Genomic DNA, 20,132 nt, shown 5'->3' with positions numbered 1-20,132 from the left:
ACCACCTACAATGCAGGACAGAGCATTATAGATGAAGCCTTGAAGAAATATTGGCATATTATGACGTTAGACACCATTCTGAATCCGATATTATAAGAACAACCACATATTATTTATAGGAAGGCAAGGAATTTGAAAAATATCCTATCCCCGAGTTAGTTACGACCAATCCAAGATGAATATCCGAAATCTGGATTAAGACGAAAGGCTTCTTTAAATGCAACCATTGCCGCATCTGTAAATATGCATAAAAAGATGGGACACAATTTAGTACTTCAAATTATTTGAAAAATCATAGAATAAATGATTTGATGAATTGCTCCACGAATTATGTAATTTACTGTCTGGAATGTACCCGTGGATATAAATACATAGGGAAAACAAAAAGACCCCTCAGGATAAGAATTTCGGAAGATGTAAGGGTGATAAAAAATAAAATGGAAAACCATTCTGTTCCACGACATTTCAACAAAACACACAATTCACATCCAGATCATTTGACCTTCAAGGCTATTAAACATGTTATTTTAGGAGCAAAAGGGGGTGATACGGACAGGAAATTGGCACAAAAGGAAATGTATTGGATCCATAGTTTGGATACCCTGATTCTTGTTGGCTTCAACGAACATTATGAGATAGCACCTTTTCTGTGAAAAGTATTTCAATCTTCTGTATATATAGCCTCATGTCTTTTACATGAAAAATTCCTCTTAACTTTTAAATCATATAGTAGGGATGTAATTGGTGTGCACCTGATCAAAAACCATTATGTATATATTTTATTTTATTCTCCAGGCCCACTCTTTATTTTTATTAACAAGTAAACAATTATCACGATATTTTGTCTGAATATGTCATTGTTTTCAGTTGTTTTTATACATATATTTCTTTATTTTTTATATACATATATTTCCTTATATACATATTTACACACACACACACACACACACACACACACACACACACATATATGTATATATATATATGTTGAAATAGTAGTAGTACGGCACCAAAGGTTTGTGTGAATAAAGTGTATATAGGGTTATAATAATAGACCCAACCGTAGACACTCCTTAATAAATATAAGGTGTCAGCTAGCCTCCAAGTAGATTAGGCAGGGATAAACTGCCTAGGATTAGAAGTGAAAACAGGGGGGATGGGGGCGCCAGCGACCAACGGTGTCTAATGGATTTAGAATAAATATGAAGAAGTGGTAGGATGCGTTCAGATAAAAAGATAAAATTACATTTAATTTATAAAAAGGTAGGCTAAAATTTCACAAGCATAGGATAATGTTAAAAGTACATCAGAAATAATTAAAAAGTATATATAGTACAAAACATGAGAATAAAAGACAATGCTCTAAAAAGATAAGAATAAAGTGCTTATCTTTAAAAATGGAGGGTCAGTATAGAGGTACACCCAACGCATTTCGTCCATCAGACTTCATCAAGGGGTCCCCCCCTTGATGAAGTCTGATGGACGAAATTAGTTGGGTGTACCTCTAAACTGACCCTCCATTTTTAAAGATAAGCACTTTATTCTTATCTTTTTAGAGCATTGTCTTTTATTCTCATGTTTTGTACTATATATACTTTTTAATTATTTCTGATGTACTTTTAACATTATCCTATGCTTGTGAAATTTTAGCCTACCTTTTTATAAATTAAATGTAATTTTATCTTTTTATCTGAACGCATCCTGCCACTTCTTCATATTTATTCTAAATCCATTAGACACCGTTGGTCGTTGGTGCCCCCATCCCCCCTGTTTTCATATATATATATATATATATATATATATATATATAGTATCATTGTTTCAGGTTGTTTTTCTAATCATGTAGTATTTTATATATAATTGTTTGGAAAGCCATGCATAACTTTCTAGTTCTATAAATATATCTGTTGAGTCTAAATGATTTAACTAGCACTCACTTAAATGGCTATAGGTTGTGGGCTGCAGTTATCAGATGAAGCTACCCCAGTAGGTTTCACGTAGAACAATTTGCTTATTTTTAGGTCTGCAACTGCACCTGAGATAAGATAAATAATGATTTGTGATGGAAACCAATGGTTTTATATACACAAAAACTTTACTGTTCGAGAAAAAGGTTCTAACAGGCAATGAGTCCGAACAAATTTATATATAAAATATGGGGTGGGGGGGTAAGACACAGGGGATGCTCAATATCAATACAATTGGGTATATCAAATAGGTTATTTTGATAGGTCTGTATAATGTCCACTTCAGAGGGAGGTGTCCCACCACTCTGCTTTAGAGGTTTGGTCTTTTAAGATTTTTGATATAGTCCAGAGCTTAATGGTCAATACGGATGATCTGTTGCGTAGAAAGGTGAATAAACCAGTGTGGAAGGTGTTGATGAGTTCTTAGGTTAAATGAGGGGTACCCCTAGGTTACTGGCAGGGGGATAAGATAGTGGTATTACAAGTATAAGGACTCCAGACTAACCGTCCTCACTAGTGACCCGGCGCTGACTGGGATGATGCTTTGTTACAAGCGCATCATGGACACCAGGCACTAGGAAGTGGTCACCGTCTTAGAGGGGGAGAGGACATAGCTTCTAGACCTAGTAGGACTGTCCGTAGTGTCCTACCCCTTCTTACAGAGTCTTACTTGTACCTCCTGCTCTGTATCCCAGCATTCACCTACGTCCATCTTTGCTGCGCATCTAGCGGCGGCAGCTCTCTCCAGGTGTCCTCCTTCACTTCCTGATTCCGACTTTTCCAGTCATGTGACCAGGGCGCTGTGTGTGTCTGTTCCTCCTTCCTATTCTCATCTTTAGGTTTGGATAGTATATGAAGCTCTGTTAAATGTAAGTGCAGGGTTAAGTCTGATTTGGATGATAGTTGTGCTTTTGGGTAATGCTCCGACGCATATCGGCTCCTAAGGGCCTTCCTCAGGGAGTCTGTAGTGGCCATTTTGGATGTGGGCTATTTATGCCCATTTTGTGGGACTTGCTCTGCTTTTTTTGTCCATGCAGAAGGGGTGGGAGGAGCAAGGGAACAGAGGGACAAACACACATTAAAGAGGTCTAAGAATAACGTATCCTTATAATAGTAAAATGACACTGTGGTGTAATATGCTAATAAGATAGAAGCATTAAAAAATATATATATTTATACAAATACTCAAAATGGTTATGGTATAACGATATCTAAAGGCAGAAAAGAAACATATGTAACGAGCATGTAAAAACTGTATAAAAACAGATATGTGTACCCAGTTGCATATAATGAATGAATGTCATTCACTCCACCCACTAATGATTAAGTGGAAAAGGTTAGATAGAATCCTATCAGAAAACTAGTTGTTTTGTGCATTAATGTAGATATTAAATGTGTTTTGATTTTTTAGGAATCTATAACTATTAAAATTATTCTTGATACATACTAAATTTGTGATTTCATTTCTAACTGATGGTATTCTGGTTCTTTTTTTATTTGTAATCAATGCTCTTACTTCATTGTCTACATTTAGACAATGTGGTCTCAATGTCTTTAACGTAAAGATTCACTTTAATTTTTCTTTGTTTATCTTTCTCAAGAAATCTCCTCCCCTCCAATTCTGTTGTACTGTTTTGATCCCTAGAAATTTCATCCCAGCTGTATTCTGTCCATGTTTCTCCTTAAAATGGTTTGAGAGATTGTGTGTCTCTAGACCTCTCTTTATATTCCTCATGTGTTGAGCAATCCTCATTTTTAGAGGTCTCACTGTTCTTCCCACATATTGGTGGTCATTCCGAGTTGATCGCAGCCAGCAACTTTTTGCTGCTGCTGCAATCAACTAGTCCACGCCTATGGGGGAGTGTATTTTAGCTTTGCAGGGCTGCGATCGCTTGTGCAGCCCTGCTAAGCTAAAAAAATGTAATGCAGAACAAGACTAGCCCTGGACATACTTACCCTGTGCAACGATCTCAGCAATGTTGGGGCTGGCTTTGACATCAGACATCCGCCCTCCGTTCTCCTGGACATGCCTGCGTTTTCTTCACCACTCCCCGAAAATAGCAGGCAACGATCTGGTGACGCCCAGGAACGCCTTCTTTCTGTCAATCTTCTTGCGGTCGCATCTGCTACTGCTTTCTTGGCTGTCCACGACGTAACCCAGCAACCCCTGTCGCCAGGCAACGACGCGCGTGCGCAGTGTGGGTGTTGCGCATGTACATTCCAGACCCGTTTACACCACAGCAGCAAACCGCTGCATGCGAACGGGTCGGAATGACCCCCCCATTCTAAATGACAAGGGCATTCTGTCAAATAAATTGCTCCTTTGGTTTGACATGAAATATGTTTCTGGATTTTATAGTATTCGTGTGTTCTGTTAGATTAAAAATGTTAAACTTTTTATGTGATTGTGTCATGTGTTTTGCAAAACTGACATGACCCACAGTAGAAAAAACCTTTGCTTAGTTTCTGACACAGCAGGGTAGTTTGTATTGTCTCTCTTTTGCCTAAATGGCTGTGTGTCAGTGTGGACTTCAAATCTGGTGCCTTCTTGTACACTACCTTTGCCTTGTCTGTGATTATGTCTGCTGGTGATTCATCCTCTAAAATGATGTGCCAGTGCTTGCGTAATATATTTCAAGTTTCCTATTTGTTGCTAGTGTACTGGGTTAGAAATATAGTTTTGTAATCTTCACTCTGTTTCTTTTTGTCTCTGTAAATAACATGTCCCTCCCTGTATTAATAGTTTCTTGTAGGTCTCTCTCTAATTTATCTTCATTGTAGTCTTTGTCTAGAAACTGTTGTTTCATTATTCTTGCTTGTGTCTCGAAATCTTCTAATTTTGTGTAGTTGCGCCTGATTCTTTTGCAGTGCCCTAATGGTATATTATGCAACCAGTTAGGATGATGTCCACTTGCGTTAAGGATATAACTGTTGATATCCACACTTTTTTTTATATGTTTTGGTGCATAATGATTGGCCCTCTACAAAAACAGTTATGTCTAGAAAATTCACTGAAGTCTGACTGTAATCTGTTGTGGACACCAGGTTGTTTTGTTGGAATTGATGTAGCTGAGTAATTCTTGCAATCTACCCTCTGACCCCTGCCACACAAAAATGACATCACCTATGTACCATCGCCAGAGGACCAGGTTTGTCCCAAAATTATGCTAATTCCAAATATTCATGTCTTCCCACTTACTCATGATTAAATTAGCATATTTTGGGGCAAACCTAGTCCCCATAGCTGTGCCTGTAGTCTGTCTATAGTGAGTTTCTACGAACCAGAAACTATTATGTTGTAAAATGAAATCGATGCAGTCAAAGATGAAATTTGCCTGCATCATTTCCATTGTAGGATCTGTTGTTAGAAAATGATGTATTGAGTCTAGTCCTTGTTTTTGGTCTATGACTGTATATAACTCTTGCATATCCAATAATCACTTGACCATTTGATAGTGCTGAGGGTCTTCATGATATCTGTTTTGTCTCATATGTATGATTTTTGTAATTGTACGTATGTCTGTAAGTACATATGGGTCCATGTTTATCTTGACCTTTAATAGGATTAACTGAGACTGGGCAGATGGACTTAATCCCCTGCTGTAATGACTTAATCCCCTGCTGTATTGTTCTCTGTATTGTATTGCAGCTGAGAACAATAGATGAAGGGTTTATGTTAATAAACCATGTTGTGGCTAGGCGCAGCAAACTAGCCAAGATAACCGGGGACCCATCTGTATGTGTCAATATATTATGACATCTTGGCTGTGAGTGAGCCAATCCCAGATATTATCGGTTGGCCAGGTGGTTTTGTTTGGATCTTATGTAGACCCTCAGCAACATCAAATGAGTGACGTGACAACCTTATATACAGTCATAGAGAAACATGGACAGAATCCAGCTGGGATGAAATTACTAGGGATAAAAACAGTACAACAAAATTGGAGGGGAGCAGATTTCTTGAAAAATATAAACAAAGAAGAATTAAGGTGGATCTTTACATTAAAGACATTGAGACCACATGGTCTAAACATAGACAATGAAGTAAGAGCAGTGATTACAAGATAAAAAGAACCAGAATACCATCAGTTAGTTGGCATTTCAAATGTCGATATTCTGAACATGTTGGCATAATAAATGTCAGTATTTTGACCGTGTCGGTATTCTAACTGTCAGTCAATGGCTGTCAGGATTATGACCGGCAGTATTGTGTCCGTCAACTGCTACCCGTAGGTCTGCAAGGGGAATCCACCATGGTCTTATGAAATTTCACCACAGTATAAATCATTGGGGAGACTGAGTGATCAACGATCAAGAACAGAGACACCTTCTCAATCAACCATCCATTGTTGAGAGCCATATAAATCCCATTCTCCACCTTCTTTTTAATTATAGGCATAGGATTGACTTGACATTTACTATAAGTGGACACATCTGCAAGTTGTCGTCTGACTTCCCTACCATAATCAGTAGATTTGTATAACCATAGCCCCGCCTTTATCAGCGGGGCAAATCACTATCATGCAATTGTCACATAGGGACTTAAAAGCTTGACTCTGGCCAGGCGTCAAGTTGCCGAAATGACTGGTAGAGTTCTCAGCCTTACAATCAAGTTCTGTCATTCTCAAGAAAGTTTCTATACTCACATTGTTGGTCTGTAGGTCAAACAGAACTGGTTTTGCAAACAAAGGTGGTCTCTTTTGGTCAACCAAATCTATTTCAGTCTATTAAAGTATTCCTGAAGCCGTAGCTTCCTACCAAACATGTAGTGGTCCACAGCTAAATTAAACTCATCATATCTAGATGACGGGATAAATGACAATCCCAAAGCTAGTAGGGAATACTCTGCCAAAGACAGGGTGTGATCAGACAAATTAAACACAGTCCTCATGTTCTTCTCTTTCGACCTCTTCTCCTTGTAACCCCCACTCCTTGGGTGGTGCCTACGTGGTCTCCATGGACACTGTCCGCAGAAACCATGGGGCCTTGGCCTAAAACAATGCTATGGGGAAGTGGGGAAAATGTATCAGAGGCAGAGGCCAACTGAGATTTGATGATAAAGTGCAATATGGGGCCCTAGATCTCAGGGACAGAAAAGGATCTATGGTGCCTATTATTACCTGAATTTCTAGTCAGCCATCTATACACATGATGGGTAGTGTAATCATTGTTAACTGTCTAAAGTTTCTTCCTCTTAAATAAAACTAGCTCATCCCTATTGTACTCTATTTGAGATTGCAGTTTCTCACACCAGTACACAGACCTGTCACTTTTGGGGGAAGAAAGGTTTTGTCATATCAACTTTATTAATCTCTTTATGGATCTTAACCAACTCATTACCAACCTCCTCAATCACAAGTACAATCAGGTCAAGAGAACACTTATTGAAGACCCCGCACCATTTGCTGCAAAACACAGCAATTGTTCTACCAATAGTGGGAGTATTATTAGTGTGGATTACCTGTGGTATTTTCTTCAGCCTGTGATATTCCGACAATGCAGTGTGAGTTCAGTCTCCCAGCGTTTCAATCTCAAAATCCTATGAAAGAAATCAACCAATTTCTTTGCCGGGAGGCTAGTGAATTCAAAATGATCAAAGTAGACTTTTTCCGCATCATCATCAGTGAGTGAAATCAGCTGATTTATCAGCTGCAGATAGGAGCCCCTCATAAAACCCAATGATGTCAACCTGTGACATGTATACTCCAGAATAGAAACCCCACATGCTAGAGCCACCAATCAAATAGAGAGAACAATATTCAGTTCAATTACAGCCACATTAGTCTTTAAATTCAAAGATGTTCAGTTTAAGATGATGTCAGTAGTGGTGCAGACCTGTAGGGAACTAATAGTGACAGCACCAAAACATGACTGTCAAATGACACATAAAATCAAATACCACTATTCAGACTCAAAGATTATTCAATTCAAGGAAACGTTAAAAGTGGTACAAACCTATAGGGAAACGAATAGTGATCCCACCAGAATATGATTATCAGATAACACATAATATCGTATAGCATAAAAATACATGAATGGCACTCAGGGGGAAGCAATACACTCTAAAAAAAAAATTCCAAAAAATTATTTAAAAATGTGGTTCACCATACATAAAGCAATCCAACAGAAGAAATGGCACTCAAATGACACAGTGTAAATGCACAATCACAGTTTATTCTGAGGTCAATGTTTCAGGGCCTAAAGTAAAGTTAAATGTTTAAGCGGAACTCCACACTATGGGGCTAATTCAGACTGGATCGCTGCAACATCAGTCTGAATCCTTTTGTGGTGTGCGCACGCGCAATGGCCACACTGCGCGTGCGCACCCAGGAGCCCAGTGAGATGCTAACAACATCTCTGGGCTGCGATCGCATCTGCCTGATTGACAGGCAGAGGAGGTCGTGGTGTGGGAGGGGGCGTGCCAACGGCGTCAAAATGTCGTTGGCGGGGAGCGGTCCGGACAACGGAGGCATGTCAGAGTAAATGATCGTAGATGTGCTAAATTTAGCTTGTAAAGAACATTAAAATAGGCCAAGTGAGGTGAGTCATATTTGTGTATTGTGTACAGCTATAGACCAGGGCAGAGATATGTGTACATCTGTCCAAACAGTTTTATTTATGGGTGTTCGAGGGCAGATGCAAATATAGCATGAGGATGGTTGCCAGCACTAGCAGGCTGCTTATGGTTGGCTGATTGAATGCACCAATGATGCTGTAAGGTGCTTTTATTCATTGCTCATGTATTGTACATAAAATTGCTTTGTCCTGTACATAAAATGGAGAGTTGTATCTGATGTATTAGACAGCTCTTCTACCTTTTATTGATCTCTAATATTGAATGCATATATTGCACAAGAAACAAATAGTTAAAACCATGGATGTGTTTGTGATGTAATCCTCATGTAAATCCGGATTCAGTCTGTATTTTTAAATGTTGGCATTTCAAATGTCGATATTCTGAACATGTTGGCATAATGAATGTCAGTATTTTGACCGTGTCGGTATTCTGACTGTCGGTCAATGGCTGTCAGGATTATGACCGGCAGTATTGTGTCTGTCAACTGCTACCCATACATCCACTGGTACTGACCTGTGTGCATTTTGTGATAGACAAATTTGAATATTCCTATAACTGCCAATTTATTATTAAATGCAATTTACATCTGTAATTGCAGCCATATCACTATCTGCCCCATAATGTTTACAGTGCATTTGTACTTGTGGTAAAAATCACATTTCTCTTTCCGTGGGTATATACTGTAATTGCGGCAGTGCATTGGAAGCACTTGAATTAAACATCTAAGGGCCATTGTTACAAATATATCATGATAAAGTTGCTGTAACTATACATAAAATAAAATTAGATCTTAATTTGCCAATTTATGTTAAATTTGAATTTACTTGGCTAGTCATTCACCTATTTACCACCAGCTGGGGACACAGCTTTCTGAAATGCTGTCTGCTTCCTTGTTGTGTATTTCACTATGCAGATGGAATGTAGTATAATTGTTTGAAAATAAGTTGCCATATGGTGGAAAACACAGAAGATTATTATATTAACACTAGTTTTAATATGCTTTACCGTGCTGTTATTGTATCTAAACTTGCCTTGATGTATCATTCAATAGGAAACAAATTGTTTTGCTGGAATCCTGCATTATGTACTTTAGCATATGGTGTTGCTGAATTTGTGTTTGACGTTCAGCTTGTAATCGAATGACTTTTTTGAAGTCTTAACATGTTAATGACAGTGCTGAGACGCACTCTGTGCAATTAGTCCGACTAATACTTGCCTTAGGTGGGATTTATAGTACTTTGTTTTATATAATAGGCTTATTTGGATGATTTTGGAAGAGCTAATTTCCAAAATGTTATTATTATCACTTTTAGTAGTAATATACCTTCCAATTTAACAGTAGATGGGAACATTGTTCCTGTGGGAAAATGTGGATCTTAAGCTCCTAGTATTTTATTTATTTATTTTGGAATTCATTATTGTTCATTTTATTTGAAAACAGAATATTATAGAACTAGCTTTTGAAACATTAAAATGTTTTTGTAATACAAATACAAACATTTGCTGCATTTAATCGTTTTCTAAACTCTAGAAAGTATAATCTTTTCCAGCTGTGTAAGTTGCAGAGAATAAATAGGTATGTATTGGTTGAGCTCTGCTTCTGAAAGGTTGGCATACAGTTAATGGAAAGTTTAATAACTCTGCACAATTTCTAGATTGGAAATACCACTCAATTCTTGGCCTGACGCCAATGAAATTTCACACTATTCCTCTAAAATATAGAGGCATTAACAGTGTAATTTTACAAATGATTTAAGCAAGGGTACAGAATGTGAGAACAGGTACAAATGAACTGGTTCTGAGACTTCCATTGGGGCCTGGCAATGACGGGTTATAATAGGGTGGATAGGGCAGTCTTCATGTGGCAAAGTTGACAGATTCCAATTGTATTATACTCCCTAAACTGCACACATATTACTGGCTTTTGCAAGAATGTGGGTGCAGATGTACTAAGCCTTTCAGAGTGATAAAGTGGAGAGAGATAACCAACCGAGCTGTCATTTTTCATACACAGCCTAAAACATGACAGAAGCTGATTGGTTGGTACTTTATCTCTATCCAATTTATCACTCTCCAATCTGGAGATTGGTGGTAGTGGTAAGCAACAACAATACACCTGGTATGTTGCATACAACATCCTAATAGCAAGAACTTAGTGTTCCCCACTGAGAAAAGAATAACCTTCTAGATCTCTCAACCATTGTCAACATTAATCATGCTTGTCTTCCCAGCTATTACACTCATGCACCCATGCACTCAATATGAGAGACCAAGTGCATTTTATTGCACTGTGCTACAGTCTTATACATGCAAAAACAAGTGTAAATGTCAAAAGAAGACAATATATAATTGTTACTCATGTAAACCAGTTTATACAGCACTAAAGATCCCTTGAGGCGTCATATAAATAAAATTATTATTATTATTATTATTATTATTAGTAGTAGTAGTAGTAGTAGTAGTAGTAGTAGAAAAAATAATAATAATAATTATTATTATTATTGTTGTTATTATTATTATTATTATTATTATTTTTTACTATATTATTAGTTCCTATGTTCATATTCTTATATGCAGATGGTATTGAAGTAATTTATTGGTTAGACAAGATCCACTAGATACGTATTGTTTACATGATTTTTGCCTTATTTCCTTAGGTAATGTGCAAGTGGCTGCTTCCAGATTGCTTAGATTTTGTGGAACGAAATTGTCTTTTTGTGATACAGACATCTCCTATGCATCTTACCATGTCAATGCTGAAGATTTATGAATGTTTACTGTCAAATATAAGGTGAGAAAACAAACTGTATTTTTCTTTCATACAAAAAGTAATAGATTTATTTTAAATCAAAATAAGCAACAAAACGAAATATGCTCATAAGAAAATCTGATTAAAAAGAGCATGCAGCAGCATGTGCACTGAAATTGTAATGGCAGTTGAAAAAAATACAGAAGTAGAGGTTCTGTATATGCAGATTTCTGGGAGAAATACAAATATATGGTTACCACAAAATACAGGTAATTTCTTTTCTACTGGAAAAATGTTTTTTAAAATATTACCAAAATAAAAATAAAATATTTTGGAAGATTCCTTTTTTTATTTTGTCCTTTTTAAACATAAATAACAAATTATATTGTTGATTTTAGAATTTAATTTTATTGACATACTGTATACTGTAGATAACAAAAAAATTGATAGACCACTCTACTGCCAGCTCTTAGCCTATCTAGCAATCATACTGTTAAATTGAACTTTTGAGAAATAGTTTATTGTGCAAGGTTACACTGAACAAGAGAATTTCAATATAGCCATTTAGGGTGCAGTTATAATTAAGACTCGCTGATGTGCCTATTTTCAAGTGGGCAAAGGTTTGTTGGGCAGAACATTTTACGCCTTTTCACCCCCTTAGGAGCCCAATTTTAATAAATCCCCGGCAGGTGCACAGGGAAAATTCAACAACTGTCAAATTTCCTAGAGTACAATGGCATACCCTCCAACATGACCCATTCCATTGGGTACACAATGCTCTGTTCCTGAACTTCCTTTCCAGTGGTTGCTCCAGAGGTGGGGCTACAGCACAGTCCAAAATTCAGATAGGGAAGCCACACCAATTGCCACCCCAAACACTGCCAGACATCACTGGCCAGGACTCAATGGCAGTTGGTGTGGCTCCCCTATTTGAATTTTGGACTGTGCTGCAGCTTCACTAATGGAGCTACCACTGGTAAGAAAGTCCAGGAATAGAGCATTTTGTACCTAATGGAATGGGTCATGTTGGAGGATATGCAATGTCATGAATTGTAAATGGCAGGTGGACATTTTGCCACATATCTCCAACACAAAGCTACCAATTACAATGCCAATATTATACTGTAAATCTATGGACCAAGAGCTTAAATTTGGTATATGATGTGCTTAGACAACGGTATCGTAGAAATATGTCACTCTTAAAAGTTGTCCTGCTATTAATACAGTATATGGATAATTACTTCACAGGGCACTGCAGCAGTAATGACATGAAACTTAGGTGTGTATTTGTGTTTGCAACTGATCTCCTACTTTATAAACTCCCCTTGCCATGATTACAATATACTGTACTAGAATCTGTTTCTTGATTATTATACAATTTGCATACAGCTTCTGTTCAGACTGCTTGTTACTTATTTTTCATATACATTTCAAACTACTTTGTTTTTGCATAATTAAATCTATGGCTAAATCTGGTCATTATCAAGCCTCACTCACAGTACATATGCAATATAAACCTTTTGAGGTATAAAAACATTAATACAAGCAGACGGAATCCTATCTGATCTAAAGCAGCTTTAACTTTTATATTAAAGACCCCCACAGTGTTCAATATGGAACTTATATTGCCATGAAGATAGTGGAAAAACTTAAATGTTATTAACATTGTATTGCATTGTGCTGATTATATTTTTATCACTTTAGTTCTGCAAAATCTGGAACCGAAAATGAAGACGAGGCCCTTGATGTTTCAGAAGATACAAGTTCCCAAACATATTCCACAACTAGTAAGAAAACCAAGGATGAGATCAGGAATATGATTGTAGCTTATGGTTTGTTTGCTATTATTTGGTCTGTTGGTGGAGTTCTGCAATTTGATTCAAAACTAAGGTGAGTGTTATTAAAATGCATTTTATTGTTTACTTATACTACTGTGTTATGTGTTTAGGATACTCTTATTAAGGAACATACAACAGTACGATATTTGTGGTACATTATATAAACCAGTGACATGCAGTGAGGTGTGGCAGGTGAGGCTATAGTCACAGTTTATGACAACTGTCTACCTATTCCACACATCTGTGATCAAAACTCAACAAATTTCCAGCAGTATATACTGCTGCACCTGTGTATGATGCCCACATGAACCCTTGGGTTCATATATTGTGTGTAAATCTGGCTCTAGTAGTAGCCAGTGCCTCCCCAGACATTTACTTCACAACATGTCACTGGATATATCCACATACTGTATGTGTGCTTCGCTATATCCTAACTGGTTTGCATATATCCACTTTGAGCAGTTTTAACTGTAGTACCCCAAAATGCCTTTCATGCACGTTGCAAGTTAGAAATCATAGCAAAGTAGTCTGACACTCACATGTCTCCTGCCTTTTATTTTAATCCCAATATGTAGTACTTCTCCTTTTATCAGATTTTAAATCATACTTACCTACTTTGATGTATGCCTCTCAGGGAGATGCCAGGAGAAGGAAGCAGATGGGCAGTGACATTGGTGGGGCTAGGCAAATTACATCAATAGGCCCACTCCCTTGTAGGGAAAATATAGCAATTGGATTGTATTTGCATAGGGGGTGGGGCTAAGTTGGCATGAATAACATAGTATCATGTAATTAGGCCCTGCCCACTTCACTATGAAGTAGGCAGAATGAGGAAGGGGTGCCCACTTTTCCGGGAGTGCCGGGGACTACCCAAAAAATTGGGTGTCTCCTGCAGGAACCGGGAGAGTATGATTTTAATTAAGGTTGCCTTTATATTAAGTGACAAATATTACTTTGTTAGGATAATTTTTGGAACTTAATAAAGTTATGCATCACCTTACAACCTGAAAGGTATTTAGCAAAGCTTAGAGAGAAATAAAATTGTTAGCGATAAAGTACTAGCTAATCAGCTTCTGCCATACATTTTGCAAGCTGTGTTTGAAAAATGACAGCTAGGAAATGATAGCTTGGTACTCTATCTCTCACAATTTAATCTCTCTCCAAGAGAGATAAAATAGCAACATACTTATTTTCATGACTTGTCAAGATCACATATCAGACAAATTGACTGTACTGCCATTGTCTTTGGAGTAAGTGATTCTACCATATTGCATGATCATTTAAATGAACAGTGTACTGTAAATGTTATCTGATCTGATTTATACACAGATCCAGCAAAGAATCTATTAGGTTAGTGCCAGAGTCTGGATGGATACACCAATATGGATAATCCCATCTACTATGGGGCTATTACATCACAGTATTCCAAATCCCCTCTTACATTCCCAAAAACTACAGATGCCATTTTGTTTTGTACAAATGAAATGTGTGCATAGCTTGTGCACCTTCTGACATAACCCTGCTACTGGAAGTTCTTGTGGGGCTCACCAGTGGCTGACTCAGAAAATCCCTACCTGACCACAGGTACACACATACAGTCACAGGTAAAGGGATAAACCACTTTGTTTTATCAGGGTTAAGGCCTAAAGACATATGTCCTGGCACCTAGGTGGTGTGTGTAAAATATTTCCCATAACAACAATTATACAGCGCTGCACGAGTTGCAGTCAAGATCCCGCCGGACGGAATCCTGGCGGTCGGAATACTGACACCGGAATCCCAACCGGCACAATCCTGACATATTCTCCCTCCATGGGTGTCCACAACACCCATAGAGGGAGAATAAATGTGTGCCGAGCGTAGCAAGGCACCGTGCCCACAGCGTAGCAAGCGCAGCGAGCCCGCAAAGGGCTGTGTTCCGCTCCCCACCCCTGTCGGGATTGTGCTGGTCGGGATTCCAGTGTCGGTATTCCGACCGCCGGGATCCCGTCCGGCAGGATTTTGTACTGATCCCCGCTACACAATAGTGTAGCGCTATATAACATTTAGAGTTTGTGAGCTAAGTGTAGCAAAAGCAACCACTTGGAACAGTATACAAAATTAATAACTCTGTGTGAAGGCATACCAATTCATAACAATTACAGTAAAATTAAAAAATAGCACAGAAAAATAATGCAATAACCATAAAGTGATAATGGTTTGAATGCAATGTACTGTAATAAAAAAACAACTTGCAACCTGTATCAATTGCAGTCAAACAAAGCAATAATTGCCAATGTGTTTTAGAAAATGTGCCAATCCAAAATCCAAGATAGTAAAGTGACTAAACCAGTCTTGCAGTATCCAATCAACAGAAGAAGATTCTATATTTATTGTGCTTACTGGAACCAAATGAATATGGAGCTTTCAACAAAAATATTTTTAGCTTCTATCAGAGATTTCTTCAGTTATCTTCCTAGTGGTTATTCTCCTACTGTATGTGCATACAATACAGTAAATAGAGGACATCTGACCTACAAATGTGTCCTTACTGTTGCTACAGTAGAGTCAAATAGCTCCTCTCGGCACATTAGGTCCTGTGAAAATTAGATGTACTGAGTGTCTTTTTCATTCAAAATGTGGGTCTTATTTGCATCATTCTATATTGCTAGCATACACTGATCAATTGATTTGTATATCTGTGTGCAGCTGAGTCTGCAGAGATGTCCAGACTCAGTTGTACCTTATGAAGGTGGAAAGAGAGGTTACAGGAGTTAAATTACAATAGTTAGTAGTAACTCTTGCTATAAGGGCTGGGATACCTCTATTGCAATGCAGTAAGTTCAATGGTGCTTGGTCGGATTCTGACTATATGGTATGTGGTTACTTGGAGACCTCGATACAGATTTCTAAGGCACATTAAAGCTGAGTGTACACTCTTAGGGGTATATTTACCAAGCCTTGGATGGAGATAAAGTACCAGCCAACCAGCTCCTCTCATTTTTTAAACACAGCCTGTGACATGGCAGTTAGGAGCTGATTGGCTGGTACTTATCTCATCCACTTTATCTTCATGCAAGGCTTAGTACGGTACCTACAACCTTCATTCTCTATGCTAGATATAATTCCTATTGTAGTATATGTCCTTATTCTATACAAATGATGATAGGCACAGTAGAACTACAGTACTTTTGTGCCAGAAATAATGATCAGTACTTATTCTTCTCTGAATCATCCAAAAGGAATCAAAAGCGAAAATATAAAATAGCTTTGACACATGATCACCAGAAATTGGAAATCATAGCACTTCCTATTTGCTTTCAACTGAAAATAGAATTAAACTGTTAGCAGCCTTATTAACCTAAATGTGGGCAACAATACATAACTAGCAAATTTACTCACAAATACATCATTTACAAGTTACAGGACAAGCAATTTGCAACAAAGTTGTCATTTTAATACTAGACATATGAACTAAATGTGAGTATGAGTCAAAAGTGAAGGTTTAAGAATAAAACAAGAGACATTTTTTTTCACATTAAAAAAAAAAAAAGAAGCATTAATTTTATACCTGCTACTGGCTAGGATGTCAGGATACTGACAAAATGACTTTCAAAAATAAATCACACACAGGAGTCTTTTACTTGGTCTCCATTGAGGCCAAACTTTGTGGCAAGTCTTTCATCAAAAACCTTTACAAGTTCAAGTAATGGCTCATTTTAGTGCTCAAAGTAGAAAGTTATGACATCTGAAAGATTGTGCCCATCAGCAAGCCCACAAAACATTCAGCACTTCCTCAATTTATCACTTAAAAATATTGAGGTGTTGCAGGTCATAAAGTGCAAAGCCGCAGTGTTACAGCGTTTTAGCACATCATAATGTGCTTGATGTACAGCAAGAAATTGTTGTGAATTCCTATTATCACCCTAATTTAAATGCTGTTGTGTATGCACTTTACAAGTGCTCTTGCTGGTTAATATTGGAAGTAGTGTGCAAACTGCGAAACCCATACAGATATTTTAAAATAATTTGCTTAACCTGATTTAAACATTAATGCATATTAAAATATCTATGAAAAGCAGAATTTAAATTCAAACCATCGTCTGATAAGGTGACATTGTCACTGGCTTTTGTATCGTTCTAAATGGTAAGTTTGTTCACATAATATTTACTTAAGAAATTCAATGTTTCAATTAACTTACTTAATTTGAGGAATAAATGAAGCTATGTCCCATTTAATGTTTACAGAGTCAAGTAGAAAAACTGTTAATTAACTGAAATGAGATAGTGTACCTTCCGTGAAGGACATTTCTGTAACCTTGAATTGGCTGTTTATTTTATATGCATATTGGTTTGTCTTATATTTACATAAGTAATTGTTACTTTATAGGGCTTATGTACATTTGGACACTTATTTATATACATAAAATACATAAAACATGTATTTCTGTACTGCACATGAAACTTGGTATGCATACTCCTGTAGACACATCTTGTGCTTCATGTCATTGTGACTGAGTCACACTACAACACAGCAGCAGACTCTGTCAGCAGGCATATACTGTATGTTACAGGCACTTGACCTCTGGACTCTACTACAATACAACCATATCTAGTAGGTGATGAGATAATAAAAGTTAAATGGCAGAAATCAACATTATTTGTATGTGGCTTAAGGGATCCAGGCAAGGTCTGGCTGCAATAAATTACTTTTGCTGATGTTTGTAGAACTACAAGTGAAAGCATACCCATGCTTGTCAGATAATGCTGTTGCTTGTAGAACTGCAAGCACAAGCATTCACTGGCATCCACAGCATACTGTGTCTTGTAACTCTACATAAAATAATGCTGAAGAATTTGCCTAGCAACAAAACACATTAGTTTCTGGATCTTATTGTGGGCTGTACATTGGATTGACAGTGTCAACTGAATGCTGTAAGTGCTTGGATTGGATATACAGGTGTGTCTTCATATACTGTACTTAGCATCAATATGCCATATGTTCAGACTGACCTTCTCTAGAAGTAGCATCTTTTCCATTAAATATTTAGTCTTATTTGAATTGCAGATGCAGCAAAACCCCACTGAAAATGTACTAGAGACCAGTGGCCGCTCAAGGAGTAGGGCTGCAGTGCAGTCCAAGCTTCAAATTGGGGAGCCACACCAACTGCCAGTGATTTGGTTTGAAAGGTCAGTTGGTGGCATTCGGTGTGGCTCCCCTATTTGAATCTTGGATGTTGGGCTGTGACTTTAACTGCTAAGGGATTAGCTTGAACCACCTGACACATTATTTTCCGAAAAACCACTCAGAAAATGTTGTTGTTTTTTTTTATGAGTGAATTAGTTGTAGAATGTGTATGTAACCTTATTCAAAATGATTTTAGTTATAAAAATCTTCCTTTTTTATATTTAAAAAAATATTCTTTTTTTAACATCGGTACATTGTCCACCAACATTGGAACATTGCAATCATCGGAAACATTGCAACCATCATGGCTTTCACTTTGAAAGCTGGGAAAGCCACCAGGTACACAGGAGGGGCTTGGGGGGGGTTCATTTACACTTCCCCAGCAGGGGGAGGGGGGTCCTGCCGTGCTGACCATTCAGCAGTGAACGGCAGGGAGGCAGAGGGACCTTCTGGTTCCTCTGACAGCAGCAGCGGAGTTAAGTTTCTCTTCCCTGCCGCTGCAAACACACTCTATCTGACTGGTCGCATCCTGTGTGACCAGGTCAGATAAGACACTTGCTGGTATGGTTGCATCTGATGCGACCATGCCAGGCAAGTGGTTAAAGAAGTACAAAGTTGCAGGTGAATTACAGTGGAACTTGGCATGAGAAAAAGCTTCATCATTGCATTCCATATACATATTCAGACTTATTATCACACAGATGTACAAATGTCGCACATCAAATTAATCTGTGTAAGCTAGCAAAGGCGTTTGGACACTTCCATTTGATTTATTTATGCAAATAAGACACACACTTTGTGCAAGAAGGACACTTGGTGCGGCCTGGGCCCTGCTAAACTGAGAGAGGCTGTTTGGCGCAACAATGTATGTGGACACATCTGTAATTACAGTTTATACAGATATGTCCTCCTACAATTATCCTTTTTGTGCCATATGTCGTGAGATACTAAGTGCAATTTAGATGCTTTGCAATAGGTAGTGAATCAAAGGAATCGTTATAAAGTAGCAGATTAACAGTTTGTGGCATGAGTAACTTTTCTATGACCTTTGTTTATTCCTTTCTTTTACAAAGATTATCTAAATTTTCCTGAATTTTGCATCTTAATTTGTTAATAGTGTATTGAGGGGCAGAAGTTCTAAGCCTTGGAGATTGATAAAGTGGAGAGAGATAAAGTACCAGCCTATCAGCTTCTCCTAACTACCATGTTACAGGCTGTGTTTGAAAAGTGATATTAGCTGATTGGTTGGTAGTTTATCTCTCTCCACTTTATCACTCTCCAAGTCTTAGTACTTCTGACCCTAAGTATTTAGGATTAGTATTTTTTGTGTCCTAAATTATGCATTATACTTATGTTACATTGTACGTCACAAGAATGTGGTTTATTATACATTTACCAAGGGGCACAGAACCTGTAGTCTGTAATTGTTAACCAAATGTCTGTGGAGCCTGGCCACACCCTTAAGCATGGGCCCCTACAGTAGCATCCCCCCGGTGGGCCCTTCATGCCCCAGTCTGACACTGGTTATAGTCAATTATAACTGAGGCCACTGTAGGTATAGTTAGGGTTGTCCTATCTATAGTTAGGTTTGTCCTCTCTATTTTATTATAAAATTGGAGTCTGATAGTAATTAGTTCATTACACACGTTTGCATTATGACATAATCACAGCTCCCACTGTGAGTGCTGTACACATTAGATACATTTTGGTAATGGCAAACCAAGTATTATAAGTTTCTCTAAACATAATGTTTGAAGTAAATACAGAGGAAGACTTAGGTGATTGCAATAAATCAGCTGGGGAGTAGGGATAAAGTAATTTGTTTTTTTAATGT

General features: G+C 37.7%; 1 protein-coding gene across 1 annotated transcript in view; it reads left to right on the top strand.

Annotated features, from left to right (window-relative positions):
* The window catches only part of LOC134934622 (dynein axonemal heavy chain 3-like), a 1,803,147-nt gene that overhangs the window by 883,549 nt on the left and 899,466 nt on the right, over positions 1–20,132 (top strand). Inside the window, exons 38-39 of the mRNA XM_063930015.1 lie at positions 11,202–11,335; positions 12,998–13,183. Of these exons, the coding sequence (XP_063786085.1) occupies positions 11,202–11,335; positions 12,998–13,183 (320 nt within the window). The remainder of the gene's footprint in view (positions 1–11,201; positions 11,336–12,997; positions 13,184–20,132) is intronic.

The sequence above is a fragment of the Pseudophryne corroboree genome, chromosome 6 (genome assembly GCF_028390025.1).
Source record: "Pseudophryne corroboree isolate aPseCor3 chromosome 6, aPseCor3.hap2, whole genome shotgun sequence".
NCBI lineage: Eukaryota > Metazoa > Chordata > Amphibia > Anura > Myobatrachidae > Pseudophryne > Pseudophryne corroboree.
The sequence above is the reverse complement of the archived record's forward strand: the minus strand, read 5'-3'. Positions and strand labels throughout refer to the sequence as shown.